Source organism: Malaya genurostris, chromosome 2, assembly GCF_030247185.1.
Source record: "Malaya genurostris strain Urasoe2022 chromosome 2, Malgen_1.1, whole genome shotgun sequence".
NCBI classification, from domain to species: domain Eukaryota; kingdom Metazoa; phylum Arthropoda; class Insecta; order Diptera; family Culicidae; genus Malaya; species Malaya genurostris.
Window position 1 is genome coordinate 326,399,506 of NC_080571.1, and position 19,464 is coordinate 326,418,969.

The following is a 19,464-nucleotide window of genomic DNA, read 5'->3' on the forward strand; positions in this document are numbered from 1 at the left end:
AGAAGGGTTTTTTTTAGATTAGCATCACTCTTCTCATACAAATAGGCAACGCAATTGTCAAGCACTAGTTTGGAAAAATGATGCTGACTGTGTGACATAAACACTGAAGCATGCTTTTGTTAACTACTCGAATCAATTGGTGTCAAAATTAGTATCTGAAATTATATAATAAAAGTATGAAATATATTTTCATGATACTGTTATGAAAGAAGAGAGAGGTGGATTAATAAGGGTTTTTTCATATTAAATCAGATCCCGACGTTTCATGCATATTTAAGATATTTGGCTTAAAAAAAACTTTTGTTTTGTGGTTTTTTTCTATGCGGATTTTTGAAGTTACACATTTTTTGCGTGGGTTTCTTACGCGGTACCCTCGTACCCCCTCGTAAATAAAGACCACAGTGTATAGAAAAAGATAATGTGTTCTACATAAATACTGCAGAGAATTTGAATACAAAGAATCAGCAGAATTCCGACAAAAAAGATTGGCTTTTATTGCACAGATGAAATATATTCACAATCCATTGATGCAGCCGGATTATATCTTTCGGTGCATGAAACCGGTTTCACGATTTGAATAGACGCAATCAGTAGATTAGTACATCAACATCAACTATTTGAAAATATCAACTTTCCGGCAAAATGAAAACACCAATCGGCCTGCTAACATTTTGACGAGTAAACAAATATACGAAGTGACAACCCCCTAATTAGCTGTTGGTTGCACGCGCGTTGCTAATACCAGTCTAAATTTTATGCGATTCGCAAGTCACCGTGAAGCGGATAGAAAACATCAACATGACTTTACAAAAAAAAATGTTACGTGATAAACATAAAATTATACCGTTGTCTTTGTACTATGCCTGCCGTTCCAAACAAGGAATGAATGGAATATGTGTCAATGTTGATCTCATAAGTCGCAGTTTTGGTACCATTTGGAAAAAAATGTTGGAAAAATTACGTCAATTATGAATGACCTTGAATCTCGAAAACAATGGTGCGACAAAAATTCACTTAGCTAAACATGGGTACAATGACTCTGAACTAATCCAATAGTCTATAAATATACGTTCAGCTTATTTGGAATCGCAAGTCTTGATACTGAACTCGAAACAGTGGCATTGAATAAATAGGGCCGAAAGATTGGAAAACCAAAAATCATAACTTTTCGATATGGCGGCCCTGGACGTGATTATAGCTGTGGCCATTGTGGCTTTACTCGTTTATCTGTATGTGGTTAGATTGCAATCCTACTGGGCCCGCAGAAACGTTCCGTACCTGAAACCGGAGTTCTTCTATGGAAACACTAGAACCATAGAAAACACAGAAACGTTTGGATTGCTATTTGCGCGGTTCTACAACGAGTTGAAAGGTTTGGGTCCTTTCGGTGGAGTGTATATGTTCGCTAAGCCAATTGCAGTGGTGACTGATTTGGAAATGGTTCGAAACGTAATGGTGAAAGATTTTCAGTACTTCACGGATCGCGGAATGTTCATGAATGAAACGCAGGATCCACTGTCAGCGCACTTGTTCAATTTGCCCGGTAGCAGGTGGAGGGACCTCAGACAAAAACTGACGCCTACGTTCACATCCGGAAAGATGAAGATGATGTTTGGAACGATTTTGGCGGCGGCAAATCAGTTCAACGATTTTCTAAGCGAAAAGGTTGACGGCGAAACCGAGCTTGAGATAAAAGATCTTCTGGCACGTTTCACAACCGATGTGATAGGATCTTGTGCCTTTGGGATCGAATGCAACTCAATGAAAGATCCGGATGCCTCGTTCCGTGTGATGGGGAGAAGGTTTATGGACAATCAGCGAGGTCAAATCAAAAATGTGTTCCATAATTTTGCACCGGAACTAGCAAAGAAAGTCGGAATTAGTGTGATTGATAGGATAGCGTCGGATTTTTTCATCGGGGTGGTCCGCGAAACCATTGACTTCAGACTAAAAAACAATATTAAGAGGAACGATTTTATGGATCTACTAATTCAGATGAGAAATCCCGATGAGGGGAAAAGTGGTGAAGGACTGTTGTCGTTTAATGAAATTGCTGCACAGTCATTCGTTTTCTACATTGCTGGATTTGAAACCAGTTCAACATTGCTAACTTGGACACTGTACGAACTTTCATTGAATCCAGACATTCAGGAAAAGGGTCGCCAGCATGTTTTAGACATCTTGGAAAAACACGATGGGCAAATAACATATGAATCTGTGAACGACTCAACATATTTGGATAAAATTTTTAATGGTGAGATATATCGAATTGGCATTTGTTGAGAAATATCGCCATTAATTTTAATAAATTTTCAGAGGCTCTTCGTAAGTATCCTCCGGTGCCAATTCACTTCCGCGAAGCTGTCAAAGACTACCGAGTGCCAAACACGAAAATCATCATTGAAAAAGGCACCCGCATCATAATTCCCGTATACGGAATCCAACATGATCCGGAAGTGTTTCCGGATCCAAAGCGGTTCGACCCGGAACGATTCACCCCTGAGGAGGTAGCGAAAAGACATCCATTTGCGTGGACACCATTCGGAGAGGGTCCCCGCATTTGCATCGGACTTCGGTTTGGAATGCTGCAGGCCAAAATTGGATTGATCCATCTGTTGAAGAACTATAGATTTTCCCTCGGTAAAAAGTGCAAAGTTCCACTGAATTTGGATGTGCAGAACGTTATTCTCTCACCGAAAGAAGGACTTTGGTTGAATACGCAAAAAATTTGAGACTTTTAATTTGAGATGGTTTTTTGGTCGATTGATTTCTCGTCAAAACATTTAGCATTTGGTAGCATAGTTCTGGCATTACATTTCTTTTTGTGGAATTTGATCTTTCTGTTTCAACAGACTTCGCAGCGGATTCTTAGCCTACAGAATCTTTGCATGGCCAGTAGTACGATCCTACTGTCACTAATAATCCTTCCAGGTCGGAGCTCGAACATATAACAACTGGCATTGCGTTTGATCATTAACGCATAACAAATGCGTTGACGAGAAACCAATTAGTAAAAAGCCCATCTTTTACATAAAAACTGTACAGGTTAGTCGCACCCATTAAAAAAAATTAGTTGGATCGTGAACATGTTAATTTATAGTGATAAAATACATTTCAATCCTTTTTGTATACTTCGTTGTCGGAGTGCGATAAATTCTATATATAGCACAGTGAAACAACTCGTTATACTTTTTCTATGAAAATTCATCCATAACCGGTAAGAAGACCTAAATCTCAACTGTATTGTGACTTTCGTTCAGGCCCGAGACATGAGAAAGGGTACTGAAAGAAATTCCTAGCGCCTCCTGTCCACGTGTTTTTTCAGCAACAAAAAAGTGAACATTTAGGGTTTTTTTGGCTTCTGCAAAAAGCACATATTTAGTTTCAATTTCTCCACGTTTTGCCTTCGGTTCATCAGTGCTAGAAGCAGTTCAAATTAAACTCCCATCTCCGCATAGCAGTTCAATTTGAACTACTGGAGCCGAAGGTGAAACGCGAACAAATTTTAACAAGCAAGTGATTTTTCTAAGTACTAACGAACTTTTGTTGATTATCATATTATTATATTCATAAAGACTGTCCCAGAAAGTATGGACGCACTTTGATTTCGCTGTAAATAGTTCACAAGTGTTAGATATTAAAATTTTATTCGATATACTGATAATATTAGACTACAACAACAGAATATTATTCTCAACATTTGCTACTTAGCCATTGTAGACTAGCTGGCGCACCTTCTTGCGAACGTTCCTCATTAAATTCCGTACAGACTTCTTGGCGACAAGTTTTGACACTTTTTTCTAATCTTTTTCGAACTGTTGAATGGTTTCGGCTGCCGAGACATGTTTTCTAAGATGTGCCTTCGTTAATGCCCAAAATTCCTCATTTGGTCGAATTTGGTGGATTCATGTCTTTTGGGAAGAAAGTGACATTTTTGGTAGTATACCATTCTACCGTTGATTTCGAGTAGGGGCAAGAAGCAAGATCTGGCCAGAAGACAACAGGATCCTTGTGGCTTCGAATCATGGGTAGAAGTCGTTTTTGTAAACATTCCTTGATGTATATTTCGCTGTTTATTGATGCAGTGGTGATGAAGGGTTTCGAAATCTTACCGTAGCTACAATTGCTTGTCAGACCATAGCTTTCTTACCAAATTTTTCGACTTCAAACGATATCTCGGACTGATTCAACACTTGCCCTTCTCGCACCGTATAATATTGTGGTCCCGGCAAGGATTTGTAATCGAGTTTCACGTAGGTTTCGTCGTCCATGATTATGCAGTTCAAATTTCCAGCAAGAATCGTATTGTACAGCTTTCGAACTCTCGGCCTGATCGATGCTTCTTGTTTCGTACTACGTTTTGGTTGTTTCTGCTTCTTATAGGTTCGAAGATTCAAACGTTCTTTAGCATGAAGAACATTTGACTCCGATGGGCCCACTTTTTTGGCCACATCCTGAACTGAAACCTCCTTCTTTTGCTCGAACGCCTTAAGTATACGTTTATCCAACAGAGGGTTAGAAGGACCTTTTTTTCGACCCGTTCTCGGTTTATCCTCAAAGGTGTTATCCTCACCGAACTTCCTGATTACATTTCGCACGGCTTTTTCACTTACTCCTTCCATTTTTGCTGTCTTTCTCAGTAACAGTCCGCATTTTGTGCACAATTTGTACACAATTTTTCGACGTTGTTCTGCTGAAAGTCCACGCATTTCGAAACAAACTAATGAAAACGAATAAACAACTGCACAAGTGGTCAGAGAAGAGTGTAAACAACAGGACGAAGCAATAAAAATTGACAGATTCTGAACCATTGCGGAATGGCAGCGGTTTTTGGTAGCGTCCATACTTTCTGGGACAGTCTTTATATGAAGAGTCTTCGAAAAAAAAAAATTTTTTTTTAAATAACTATTTATTGGAGCATGAGTTAAAATTAAATTATTAGGATTTAAATTGGGTGTTCAGCCACAAGTGGTGACTTTTCAGCCCTTTATATATATGATTTGGTTGTTACCATGAGGACATCATTTGTTTCCGCAATTCTGAGATTTTTGTGTAGGGAAAATTCTAAACCTACTTGTATTGTGTGATGGGGAAAAGGAACTTATATACTAACTTACTAACTAATACAGAGAGCGAATCGGTTCAATTGAATTTGCTTATAATATTATGTGACATTACATCTAATGGTTCTATATTTGTGAGTCTGTGTAACTCATTTGTACTAAACCAGGGAGGACGCTTCAAAATCATTTTCAGAATTTTATTCTGAATCCTTTGAAGCGTTTTCTTACTGGTGGAACAAAAACTTAACCAAATTGGTTAAGTTTTTGTTCCACCATTGGCATAAAGCATGGCTGGTCTGAAAATTTGTTTATAAATTAACAATTTGTTTTTTAGACAGAGCATAGAATTTCTGTTTATAAGAGGATATAAACATTTAATATATTTTGAAAAAAAAAACTGTTTTCATCCACCTCATGGTGTTATGATAACCCTTTCTCATATAGCTCATGTTTTCAAAAATATTACTACCGGATTTTGCAGTTTTGCCTTTCTCTATAGAAAGGTATTAAAATTGCTGGAAAAACCGACTTTCGAACGGAGTCTCGGAGACCCATAGTGTTATATACCATTCGACTCAGCTCGACGAGATCGGAAAATGTCTGTGTGTGTGTGTGTGTGTGTGTGTGTGTGTGTGTGTGTGTGTGTGTGTGTGTGTGTGTGTGTGTGTGTGTGTGTGTGTGTGTGTGTGTGTGTGTGTGTGTGTGTGTGTGTGTGTGTGTGTGTGTGTGTGTGTGTGTGTGTGTGTGTGTGTGTGTGTGTGTGTGTGTGTGTGTGTGTGTGTGTGTGTGTGTGTGTGTGTGTGTGTGTGTGTGTGTGTGTGTGCACTTTTCAAAGATATTTGAACGCGTTCAATTTTCTCAGAGATGGCTGAACCGATTTTAACAAACTTGGGCTCGTTTGAAAGCTACTGTCGGACCATTGATCAAGTTCGAAGATCAAATGGCTGTGAGTTTTGGTTCCGAAGATATGATTGTATAAGTGACGTAACCGACAAAACACGTTGATTTTTACCGCTCTTATATATATATAAGGGTGCCAAAATTTTGGGATCAACTCTATTTTCGTAAAGTTCTAGTGCACAAAAGTTTAAGCACCTCGAAAAAAGCCTTCATGCAAAATTTGACCTAAATCGGACATGCTTAAGGGGTGCTGCCCGGTGGTAAAGGTTTGGCAATTTTCGATCTTGAAAAAGCACCATAGGGGGGAGTACATGAAATTTTCAAAATCGAAAATTTTTTTTGATGCCAAAACTCTTAAAACTGCATAAAACATCGAAATTTAGTGTCATCTCAAAAAAAAATTTTTTTGAAAAATTCAACTTTCTGGGACTGGGATTTTCATATTTTTTCTAAGTCCCAAAAAGTCGACTTTTTCAAAAAAATTTTTTTTCGAGATGACACTAAATCTCGACGTTTCATGCAATTCTAAGCCTTTTGGCATCAAAAATTTATTTTCGATTTCGAAAATTTCATGTACTCCCCCCTATGGTGATTTTTCAAGATATATGAAAATTCCACTAAGTGGACTAAGAAGGCTTTTTTTTGATTAGCATCACTGATTACAAATAGGCAACGCAAATGTCAAGCACTAATTTGGAAAAATGATGCTAACTGTGTGACATAAACACTGAAGCATGCTTTTGTGAAATACTCGAATCAATCTGAATCAATTAGTTTCGAAATTAGTATCCGAAATTATTTAATTAAATTATGAAATACATTTTCATGAGACTGTTATGAAAGAAGAGAAAGGCATTATCACACCACTAGGTGGATTAAGAAGGGTTTTTTAAATTTTGCTTTAATTCTATAGGAATTTCTCGTATTCTATTGCATTTTCGCTCTACATGATGGTATAAATTTAAAACACACACCCTGTTCTTCCGAAACCGGAAGTCGCATCCGTCAAGAGCAGTCTATGAAATCATAGAACCTCTCATTTGAGTCTAAATTTGTGAAAATCTACTCAGCCGACTCTGAGAAAATAAAGTAAATAATGTTCTAGAGCTTTTGATCACTATTTCCGGTACTTCCGAATCCGCGAACTGGGAACAGACATAGCTGCAATCGATTCGTTTGACCGACAACTATAAGAGACTTGACAACAGATTTGGGTTAAGTTTAGAAAAATATTTCCTTGTTTTATATTATCGTTCTAAATTACCGTTTGTAGCTTCATGCACTCTTAACCCTATAATTTCGGCAATCGGATCTGTAAAAAAGTTTTACATTTACTTATAGGAATATAACACAAATCTGAAAAGTCCACACATAGATAGCGCTAGTTTTAATGCAGTCACCTTTTTTCAGTTAATACATTCTTTAAAAGACAGCTGTTGAAATTTCATGATATTCTATTAATTAGTTTGTTAGTTAATGTGCTACGAGTGACGCTACTTTTGTTATTTTCAGAACAATTGATCAAAAATAATTTCGTGTTTTCATTTTACACTACTTCTTGATGAGCAAAAATACCGTTTAAGCAAAGCAATGACTTGGATAGTGTTATGGAGACTCCGTTCCATCAGAAACAACAATAGAACGTTGGCTTGCTGACTTCAAAAGAAAGTGTTGGCTTTATATTGCATGAACATTTGACTATGAGAAAGCTCTGTTCAAAGTAGGGGCCGCGTTTGCTCACTGCTGACCAAAAACGTGTTGATGATTCTGAGCAGTTTTTGGCCATGTTTAAACGCAACAAATCGGAGTTTTTGCGTCAATATGTGACAATGGATGAAACATGGATTCATCACTGCACTCCGGAATTAAAATGATCGTCATCTGAGTGGACAGCAACTCGTGCACCTCGCCCAAAGCACAACAATTGGCAGGTAAAGTAATGGCCTCGGGATGTGTGTGGTTTTATATTTATCGATTATCTTGAATAAGGAAATATCATTGATAGTGAACATTTTATGACGTTATTGGAGCGTTTGAAGGCTGAAATAGCAAAGAAACAACTGCATATTGTAAAGGAAAAAAAAAGTTTCATGAAGACAACGGACAATGGTAAAACTACATGAATTGAATTTCGGATTGCCCCCACATCTACCGTATTCGCCAGATTTGGCTTCCAGTGACTACTGGCTGTTCTCAGACCTGAAAAAAAACACTCATCGGTAAGAAATTTCGCACGAGTGAAGAGATTATCACTGAAACTGAGACCTATTTTAAGGCAAAAAAGAAAAAGTTCTACAAAAGTGATATTGAAATGTTAGAGCTGGCGCTGGAATGATTGCGTTACTCTTGATGGAGATTACATTGATAAATAAAGTTGATAAATAAAGTTAAATGTATTTTTCATACTTATCAGCCTGTATTTCTGAAACCGGAAGTCGTATCCAAATGAAATGCGGTAGGGTTTAATGGGATCGTACTGAGCTACGTTGGTGAGTGTATGTGACAACACTACAGAGCTGCCAACACAACCAAGATTTTCGGTTTTGTTTTTGCTGGTATTAAAAACGAGCGCGAGAATTGATGTACGAAAACAATAACCGAAGTGTAGCGAAGTACCGAACACGATGTCCAGCATACGAGAACATGTGTTGGAAGTTGGATTGAAATGACATCGATTCGAACATCGGCGCGATTTTCATGACACTACGATGTCGAGGCGATGTTTTATCTATCCAAATGGTTGCCCAGTTACTCAAATCGCTCAGTGGTGCTATCGTAACCGATTAGCAGGTGAGCTGAACTCACTGACAATAAAGTACAAACATGATGATTGGTAGCCTTAGCCCTCAATTTGAATTTTAGTTGAAGAAAATCGGTATAGCGGTCTCTGAGAAAATTGAGTACACTTTTTCATTTTTATTGCATATTTTATCCCGTTACTCCCAAATCGGAAGTTCAATCCAAGTAAGCTCGGGTCTCAGCCCAAAAGTCGATTTTCACCGTAATTGCATAGCCTTTTTAAATAGTGAGTTTCGCCAACATATTGGCAGGTATTTCACAAATAATGCCACCGGCCCTTGATCTACACCAAGCAAAGTCTTGGCATTACATTCCTCTTGTGGAATTTGGCCTTTCTGTTTAAACAGACTTCGCAGCCGTGTCATAGTGTACAGAATCATCACATGGGTAGTATTATATTCCTACTGATACTAAGAATCCTTCCAGGTCGGGGCTCGAACATACGACAACTGGCTTGTAAGACCAGCGTCCTTTGCATTGAACCGCCAACCCGGGTATAATCTACACCAAACAGTGACTTTTTTTAGCTCTTGCTATACTTCAACGACGAATACAATTTTCCCTTAAAAAAGTGAATCTCTATATGAGAAAGCCTATAGGGTATGCTAAGAAGTGAAACTAATGACATTTGCTACATGATGCATTTCGTTGGTTGTATGCTTTTTCTCGGCTTAATTTACAGACGAAAAGTAATTATAATTGCATGCATCCGTTGAAACTTATGGTTGCGATCAGTTTTAATTTTCAAATTTCAGTCTTGATAGTATCTTTATTACCATGCTTGGAACTATGAATAATTCTTATTGTTTACTACAACTGCATACCAAGACTCAAAATCTGTCGAACGGTATCTTAATTTGCTGGAACTTTTTTCCAATAGCTGCTATCTCAAATTCTTACTGTACACTTCGCACGAACTGATAACCTTTAAATTACGACCGCTCTCATATTTTTTCCACCTTCAACCACAGACCCCCTTTTGGTGCAAGTATGAAACTTTTCAGATCAAGCTCACAAGGAACGCAACATTTTTCTCCGATTGAAAATCTAAAATTCTTCAACAGATACGCTAGTCCGATCCGAGCTTGCATCATTCCAAACCGTAGTCCAACGCAGATACGGGGTCCTTCGCCAAACGGCGTCCAGGCGTACGGGTGTCGATTCTGTTCGCTAGTTGCACTGAACCGTTCCGGATCGAAACGTTCCGGATTAGGGAATATCTCAGGATCATGATGAATTCCATAAACAGGAATAAACACGCGTGTTCCTGCTTCAATCGTCATTTTCGAATCCGGTACTTGATAGTCCTTGGCGGCAACCCGAAAATGAACAGGGACAGGTGGATGTTTGCGAAGAGATTCTAGAAAAGATTTCGAGTCAAAAACGATTTGGTGGATATTAATCCAACTTACCGTTTAAAATTTAATCTAAATATCCCATGTCCATAACAGACTCGTATGTCATTTCGTTGTTATGCTTATCTAAAATTTCCACCACATGTTCTTGTCCCTTTTGCTGAATATCCTGGTTCAGCGAAAGTTCGTACAGTGTCCAAGATAACAATGTAGAACTAGTTTCAAAACCAGCGACATAGAATACGAACGCCTGGGCTACAATTTCATTAAAAGAAAGCAAACCTTCACCACTTTTATTCTCATCTGTGGATCTCATTCGAATCAATAAATCCATGAAATCATTTCTCTGAACGTTATTCTTAACGCGATAGTCAATTGTTTCACGAACCACATTCATCAAAAAATTAGACACTTCCGGATCTGAAGTTACTATTCTCAATTTCTTCGCCAATTTCGGAGCGGTAGTCATGAGAAAATTTGCAATTTTTGGAATTGACCGCTCGAAAATTCTTCTACCTATCACTCGAAACTGTGCGTTTGGATCCTTCATTGAATTGCATTCGATGCCGAATGCACACATCCCAATAACGTCGGTCGTATACCGAGCCAGCAAATCTTTCAGCTCCAGTTCACTTTGCTGTTCAGCATTGGTTTCCAGAAAATCATTAAACTGCTTTGCGGCTGCCACAATCGTGGGAAACATCATTTTCATCTTTCCGGAAGTGAACGTCGGCGACAGTTTGTTTCTCAGTGACTTCCATTTGACGCCTTCTAGGTTGAACATGTGGGCCGACAGAGGATCGTGTTTTTCATTGTAGTATGTTCCACGATCGTGAAAGTTTTGGAAATCCTTCACAAAGATACATTGCAATAGATCCAAATCCGTAACCACGGCAATCGGTGTTGAGAACAGATACACCCCTCCGAATGGACCCAATCCTTTCAGTTCATTGTAAAACCGCTTGAATAGCATACCCATCGATTCGGTCTGTCCAATGGTTTTTGCATTGCCGAAGAAAAAATTTGGTTTCAAGAATGGCACTTTACGGTCCGCCCAGTACGAATTTTTTCGGTCAAAATAGAAATAAATGGCGAGGCACAGCATCACCACGGTGATGATCGCGTCTAAATATTCCATCGCGTGCCACTTACTGTCAAAATTAGCCAAAATCAGATTAATTCAATCCAACCCGAGACCGGTACAAGCGCGAACGATGTATTGTGAATAGTTGTTGGTTCAACTGGAATCCACGAATAACTGGGGAATGAATCAAACTTCCAGTTTTATTTTTTTTGATAGGTAACCTTGATTAGTCATATACACATCATAACAATAAAAGTCACTACCATCAAAATTCAAAAGAGATAACGTGATGAGTAATGCTGACAACGGATTTTGGATGTACTCTCATGTATTTTTGGCACTTGTTGAGAGCAGAGCGAGAAAAACAAGAGCGAATTTATGAAGTGAACTGACACGTTCCTGCAGAGCTACAGAAACATGATTGGTACAATCATTCGTGACGGAAAGCATCGGTCAGTTTGAACAACTGGTTTGTGTTTGTGTCAGGCCGAGTTGGCGTATTATACGAGAGGAAATGATGAACGGTGAGTATTAGAAATCGTTCTAAGTGCAAATGACAGTTTTCTGTTTTTACTTTCGCTTTTGAAACGGGTCTTTAATGCGTTTCACAAATTGTTTCTGAAAAAGAGTAGATGTGAACGGGGTTTGAGCCGAAAGTTAAATCCTAAGCGGTATTACCCGTATTTGAAGCTCATACCTACCACGGATCAAAATAACAAAAAGCAGCGAAACATTTTAAATTTAAATCACTCAGTGGCAAATCATCATTGGAAATTCATCGACTGATTTTCTTGCACCGTGCGATGTTCGGGTTGCTTATTATCCCAGAGTAGTTCAATGGCAAAGCATTTCTACGGACAGAAACTCCGTTGCATTGCTCAGCAGAGTTTTCTGTTGTGTTTGATTAATAGAGTTTTTATACGAGCGGTCATCTGTTTCTAAGATCAGAAAATTGCAATGTTGTGTACGAGAATTAAAAATGCAATTTCCAAACTCACTCACCTCCAGTTTTAGAAATAGGTAATAAATTATGAAACACAATCTGGGAGCTAATGCGAGGATTTTAATAAGCTAGAAACTTCAATTACTAATATAGCAACATTAAGTACATCCAGGACCCGGTGGAGTAAATTTGTGGAATTTGCATACCCAGACATTTTAAGAATTATTCAATTATAATTTTGAATGCCAAATTAAAGAAAGATGTTTCTCCTCGGTTCTCTTTATCATAAATCTACAATCTAATTGACACCGAAATTTACTTTTCGATAAACTGCATGAAATCACTGAATCGAATATCCGAAGTACAAACGATGTTTAACCCAAGTAGCATGTTTAGTTGCTGTCCTGTATTTTTCTACTGATTGTGCAATTTATCAAGTTAGTTTATATTACTATTTTCTTTGTTGTGCAACATACTTTCAAATTCATCCGTTATTAAGAACATTTATTCACAACGATTGTGCAACTGATACAAAAACTCATGCGTCGATCCCATCAAAAAGGCAGTAATAAAATCAGAGAAAAAACAATTGTGAAACTCGTGCAATCTACTACGTAATGTAAACAAGAAATGGAATGACGTTTACAAAAACATAACAAACATAATTTATAATAAATAAGTTTCACATTTGATTTTCAATACAACTGCTCTCAACACAAACATGGATCTTGTAAAATAATCTGCACGTGAAAAATGATAATGCTACATATTGTTGAATTAATCTTTTGTGTTTTTGTAAATGAAAAATCGACAACGAACTGCATTTTTATGATGAAACATGTATTCGTACGCCCGAAATTTTCAAGCGCCTTTAAATTAACGTGTTTTGATGATTGTACACAAATTTCTGTGAAAATAACAGTCTATTATACGTTAGATGCACATCTCCTTCGAATTGGACTTTCCGAGACTAATCATTGTGCTTGTGGCGAAGGTTACCGCGATATTGACCATGTCGTTTGGACATGCGTGAAGTATCGTGATGTCATATCTCAACTAATAAATTCCTTGCGTACCCAAGGTAGACTACCCAATGTCCCAGTTCGCGATATTCTTGCTTGTCGTGACGTTCCTTACATGAAACTTCTTCATTATTTCATTAAGTCCATTGGAGTTCCAATTTAAATTTTATTTTATGTTAGACTGTTTTCTCTTCCATGAGTTCAACCAATAGCCAGCTATCTTATATTAAATAAAAGTGTTGAACTGATACAAACAAACCTGAAATAGTTATAAGATCATGTACAAAATAAATGTATTTCATTTAATGTAATTCATAATAGCAGCTCGCTTGTAAAAAACATTGTTTAGATTAACTAATGAATACCAACATACTAATATGATATTCGAAATATATTAGGTTTAAAGTACTATGTATTGTGGATGCCACGGCGAAGAAAAACTTATGTATATTGCCTATGAAATAAACGTATTTATGAAAAAAAAGGAAATAACAGTATATTATTATTAATGAGAATCATCGGAATGGTGTTTAAAATACATGTATTCAAACATTCTTTAAAATTCTCAGACGATTTTGACCAAACTAATGTGTAATTAAACCTGAAGAATCTTGAAATGATTTTTCTTGAATATTTTCCAATATGACATCGATTGAAACAGTGAGTTGAATAGAAAATGGTTCACCCAACGTAATGACATATATTATCTAAATAACAGGAAACATTAACATGTTAATATTTCGGAAAGAAATTCTCTACGTTTTGTTTTTTATCAGTTTTAATCTTCTAGTTGAATTAAATAACAATACAGTATAGTCATTTATCTTAGAGGGCCCGACTTTTGTGATACGCACTGTTGGTATTATTTTGGCAAGTCCGTGTGCTGGAGTTGCAAAAACAAGTTGCACAAGCGGTAATATATAACTATGGGAGTACTTATGTTGAAATTAACTTTTCGTTCAATATATTTGAAAAGTGATATCAGGTCTGCTTATTTTTTTCGCGAGATGAAAACCGAATACAAATTATTTGATTGATTTTTGTTTTCATTGCGTATATAACGCTGTATTCCTGCAACTTTTATGATAATAATCTCATGTCTGCAAGTTTTGCGTTCAATTCAAACATAATGCACAACTTTTTTTGAAAGTTTTGAATTTTATATCAATGTTTTTTTCTAAAACTGAAGAAAACTGCGCACACTGATCTAAAAATTCATGAGGCAGCCAAAACAATGCGGACTCTGCAGAAATATATTTATTACAGCAAGGTTATCAATTCGGCTTAGCATTTTTTGCCTTGCGGAGAGCATCAATCATTTCACTATTTTTTCTTCCACAAGAGATTTATAGCAATTTCGACGTATATTGTGTCCGGTACAATTATGACAGCCGTTTGGAAAGTTTTTGATAAGTTGGACAATTGTTATAGTTACTCCCGTTTTACATGACGATGTGAAATTTTTTGCAGAACTTCTAGTGAAACATTAACAAGTTTGTGATTTACTGCACAATTGTATTAGATGTACTTAAAGTTGTTCTACAGTGATTTTTTCGGTAGTATTGTGAAACTTAACAGTGGTAAGTTGCACAACCAATTTTAACATATATTTCTAAACATATCTAACATAAATAACATTTCTAAATGAATTGTAAAACATCTAGAAAGCTCAATAAGTTACATTTGCTACGTGGGAAGCTACTCTTATTGTTATTTTTACGTTTCGTCTTTGACTCATTAGTGCAGAGCAGTTCAAATTGAACTGCTTAGTGCTAAACTCGGCAGTTCAATTGGAACCGCTAAGTAGACGTAAAGTATCTGCTATCTCCAGAACACTTTTTGTTTTGCAACGGAGTGCAATGCCTTTTCTGACATGCCGAACGAAAACGTGTTTTCGACTACTGAACTAATTAACTTTTAAATAAAAAAACGTGCTTAATCCAGTTTTCATGACATTATTCTAATGTCCGACGTTTTAAGTGACAATTTGAGATTTTAATCACTCATTACTCTGTAATGTCGAAGCTGCAAGTCGAATCGAATTTGAATCTAAAAGTGTAACAATCGATTAAACATTCCATGATATGTCGAAGTAAGTTCCACTTTAGAGTTTACGGTAATTTAAGGTACTTCCAGAGCCGGAATTCAGGAACCAGCATAACCCAAACCGATATGACGAATAAATTGCAATGTTTTTGAGTCCAACTTTGAAGCTTTTCGGGATTGTCATCTTCTACATCGCTTTAAATTTTAAAAATTCATCATCCTATAATTCCAGAATCGGAAGTCAGAATTGGATAAAAATGAATTTATTTTTATTTGAACTTTTGTTTCTGAAATTCGATTAGGCTTTTTTGAGAAACGGAATTCTAAAATCGGTATGGCCGAAGTCAGCCCGGGTTGGTGGTTCAATGCATAGGGCGCTGGTCTTACAAGCCAGTTGTCGTATGTTCGAGCCCCGACCTGGAAGGATTCTTAGTGTCAGTAGGATCCATAGTACTAGCCATGCAATGATTCTGTACACTAAGAATCGGCTGCGAAGTCTGTTGAAACAGAAAGGCCAAATTCCACAAAAGGAATGTAATGCCAGGACTTTGCTTTGAAGTCAGATAAATTCACCTGAGTAGCTGTATAGTTTACATTTGTTTCAAAATGTTTAAAAATCAATGTAGACATCTTTGAGGAATCGTAGTGCGAATTAAATTTTTGGGTGCCTTCCGAAACTGAAACTGAACACAACCAAAAATGAAAGTGAAAGTTTATTAGGTTATCGACTATTCAAATCTAATTGATTTATGTGAAATAGACATTTTTATACTAATCACCCTGTATCTCCGAAACCGGAAGTTGGATCTGACTGAAAAACAAGATAGTTTTTTAGAATCTTAAAACTTTTCATTTGAATCTTAGATGATTCTTAGATTTCATTTGAAATTAGATCGGTTCAGCCATCTACGAGAAAAATGAGTTACACAGTTTTAATTTCGTTTCACCTATCATCCTGTAGTTCCGGAACCAGGGGTCGGAACCAAACATAATTCAGGAACCTTGTTTGGGAGTATACGACTTTTCATATGAATCTGAGTTTGTAGAAAACGGTTGATTTATCTCCGAAAAAAATTTAGTGAAATTATTTGTCACACACGCATTTGCTGATCTCGACGAACTGATTCGAATGGTATATGGCTGTTACATTTTTCCATCATTTATCGCTGTAAATAGTTTAAATCAATATAATTAAGGAATTCCTTTCAACTCGAAAATTCTGCCATCATCTGGTTTTCATATGCCATATTCGAACGATTATGTTGCCAAAAACGAACCGTGCTAAAATTGGTCCGAGGCAAAATATCATGCTGTACACAATCTTTTGGGAACTTGGAAACCAATGTATGTAACAGTATAAAAAATCGTGTTTTATGTTGCTCCCAAGCATTTCTTTGCCAGACAGCGCTCGAAACTTCTACTGCTGAAATAGAGGAAAAAGTCGATAACCCAAAAATTTCGATATCTCCGTTAAAAATGGACGGAATTACGGGCCTCGGAAAATTTTTCTAAAGTTTGAGCGAATTCTATACCTATTTTTTATATATAAAAAAAAGGTAAAAAATCAAAAATCTCATATATTAATACCAACAAGCTCTGCTATCTGTGCTCAATGTGTTTGCACATAAGATAAGCTGAAAATTATTACATTTGTTTCGAAGCCGATGTATAGATATTATTTCTGATATCGCAACAACCCCCATTGGTTACAGGCTATTAATTAGCAAATCGCCTCCACTTATGAAATGACAATACCTGCAATATACAATTAGAATGTAATTAAAGTACGCGAATCGATAGGAGAGGTTTTTGACGGTTTTGAGGAGTCGATTTGACTTGGTTGCATAATGTCATTCCAGGATTTGAACAATAAAATTAAAATATTATCCCATCGTCTTACGTTCATGAGAGAGCTATACCAACACTATTGAAATTGTAGTCGCTAGTCAAGTTATTTCATAGCATTGTGATGCTACTCGTGAATACTTGTAAGATGCAAACTCGTACCGTTTATCTTAGAGAGTCAATAAATCAGTTGTTTATTTCCAGTCGCAAGTTTACGTGCAACACAAAAAGAGAGTATCGGTGCATCGAGGAGATAACAAATTATTTGCATTATTCAGTGTTTGATTGGATGGCGGTTCAGTCGTTTCATCAGTTCGGTTTTCTTTATCAAATCATGTGGATTCATTTTGTGTTGATCGCTGTATTTCTAGCCATTTTTTGGTTGCGAAATCGGTATTCTTACTGGGAGAAGCGTGGAGTGCCTTACATTCCGGCAAGCTATCCTCTCGGTAATCTCCAAGGATTATTCGGGCAACAGTTGAGTACACTGACGAAAGGGTTCTATGAGAAACTCAAAGGTCCCGCCCGAAAACTTGGAGGCATCTATTTCTTCATAAATCCCGTTGCTATTGCATTAGATCTGGAATTCGTGAAGGACATTCTCATTAAGGATTTCCGGTACTTCCACGACCGTGGATTATATTACAACGAAAAAGATGATCCTCTGACGGCCCATCTGCTTACTTTGGAGGGAAACAAATGGAAAACTTTGCGGAATAAACTTACACCGACTTTCACTTCAGGGAAGATGAAGACAATGTTCCCCTTAATCACCTCGGTCGCCGAACATTTCCAGCAATCGTTGGAAGCTGCGGTAGCTACGGGACAGGATATTGAAGTGAAAGACTTTTTGGCCCGCTATACGACGGATGTCATTGGAACCTGTGCATTCGGATTAGAGTGCAACAGCTTGGCGGATCCAAAGGCAAAGTTTCGTGAAAAAGGACGCAGAGCTGTTCAGCAAAGTCCGATTCAGGTGATCAAAGTTTTCTTTGGCCTGACTTTTGGTGATTTGGCTCGGAGAATGCATTTGCGAGTGATAAAAAAAGATGTTAGTGAGTTCTTCATGAATGCAGTCAAACAAGCGGTTGAGCATAGAGAGCACAGTAAGGAAGTGCGTAATGATTTTATGGATTTGTTGATTAAGTTGAAAAATACACAGCCGATTGAAGGAGAAAACATAAAACAGTTGGGTCCGTTAACTTTAAACGAAATAGCAGCGCAAGCATTTGTATTTTTTGTTGCCGGATTTGAAACATCCTCTACTGCCATGACTTTCTGTTTGTACGAGTTGGCACTGAATGAAGAGCTTCAGGAAAAAGCAAGACAGAACGTTTTGGATTCCCTGGAATCGCACGGTTCCATGACATATGAAGCCATTTATGACATGAAATATATTGAAAACTGTATCAATGGTAAACTTTGTTGCTTTTGCACTTCAGTTACTGAACAAATTTCATGCTTTCCATTTATTACAGAGTCGCTTCGTAAATACCCTCCAATAACAAACATATTCCGTTGCGTGAGCAATAATTACCAGGTTCCCGGCTCCGACATAGTGCTGGAGAAGGGGTTTCGTGTGATGGTGCCTGTTTACGCAATCCACCACGATCCGGAGTATTATCCGAAGCCGGAAATGTACGATCCGGAACGGTTCAATCCGGACCAGGCTAACCAACGACACCACATGGCATTCATTCCGTTTGGTGATGGACCTCGCAGCTGCATCGGGCTCCGATTCGGAATGATGCAGGCCCGGGTTGGCATGGCGTATTTGTTGAAGAACTTCCGATTCAAACTAGCATCCCGAACATGCACGCCGCTGGTGATTGATCCGTCTAGTTTCATTATGGCCCCGAAAGGAGGTTTGTGGTTGCAGATTGATAAGGTCTGACGGATGAAGCGATTGGCACTTGGATTATAGTCAGAAATGTAACTTATATTATTATATGTTATTCAAAGCTGATTCGAGCTTAACTTTGTGTGATTAAAGCCCACTTCAAAAGGGTGTTGGATCTGGTTTTATCTATATTGTAACATGAAACTTTGCCATTTCAATTAAAATGGATTTATGTATTTAATGTGAAAAACAAAACTGAAATCAAAATTATTTTACGAATCATTCCGTCACCCTAAACCCTAGTTGATTCATCCAACTGTGATGATACTCAAATGAATTTACTTACAACGCCAGTGATTAATCTGTAACGCCGCTCGGATTAACAACATACAATTATAAAATTATGTTCGACATCCAGAAATCAAGACAATGTGCTTGTACGGATGTTTAGAATTAACCCTACCCTAAGTCTGCGTGAAGCCTACCCGGGTAGATGTAAATAGTTAAATTGTGAACAAAGGCCATTGTAACAGCAAATTTTACCATCATATCAAGACCTGTTATTTC

The 19,464-nt window shown here is 37.4% G+C and overlaps 2 protein-coding genes and 1 pseudogene across 2 annotated transcripts; 2 read left to right on the top strand and 1 right to left on the bottom strand.

Moving 5' to 3' along the window:
• Positions 1 to 1,173: 1,173 nt before the first annotated feature.
• Positions 1,174 to 3,074, top strand: LOC131429331 (probable cytochrome P450 6a14). The gene is made up of 2 exons (XM_058593398.1): positions 1,174 to 2,254; positions 2,317 to 3,074. The coding sequence occupies exons 1-2, from the start codon at positions 1,174 to 1,176 to the stop codon at positions 2,730 to 2,732; spliced, it is 1,497 nt and encodes a 498-aa protein (XP_058449381.1). The 3' UTR covers positions 2,733 to 3,074.
• Positions 3,075 to 9,592: 6,518 nt separating this feature from the next.
• On the bottom strand, positions 9,593 to 11,347 carry LOC131431434 (probable cytochrome P450 6a23; annotated as a pseudogene).
• Positions 11,348 to 17,309: 5,962 nt separating this feature from the next.
• LOC131431431 (probable cytochrome P450 6a14) lies at positions 17,310 to 19,152 on the top strand. Its single transcript, XM_058597143.1, has 2 exons — positions 17,310 to 18,472; positions 18,536 to 19,152. The coding sequence occupies exons 1-2, from the start codon at positions 17,347 to 17,349 to the stop codon at positions 18,949 to 18,951; spliced, it is 1,542 nt and encodes a 513-aa protein (XP_058453126.1). The 5' UTR covers positions 17,310 to 17,346; the 3' UTR covers positions 18,952 to 19,152.
• Positions 19,153 to 19,464: the final 312 nt, after the last annotated feature.

Coding starts and splice junctions, on each gene's coding strand:
- LOC131429331 (XM_058593398.1), top strand. CDS start 1,174: ATGGCGGCCCTGGACGTGATTATAGCTGTGGCCATTGTGGCTTTACTC. Junction 2,255..2,316: donor TTTGGATAAAATTTTTAATG/GTGAGATATATC, acceptor ATAAATTTTCAG/AGGCTCTTCGTAAGTATCCT.
- LOC131431431 (XM_058597143.1), top strand. CDS start 17,347: ATGGCGGTTCAGTCGTTTCATCAGTTCGGTTTTCTTTATCAAATCATG. Junction 18,473..18,535: donor TATTGAAAACTGTATCAATG/GTAAACTTTGTT, acceptor CATTTATTACAG/AGTCGCTTCGTAAATACCCT.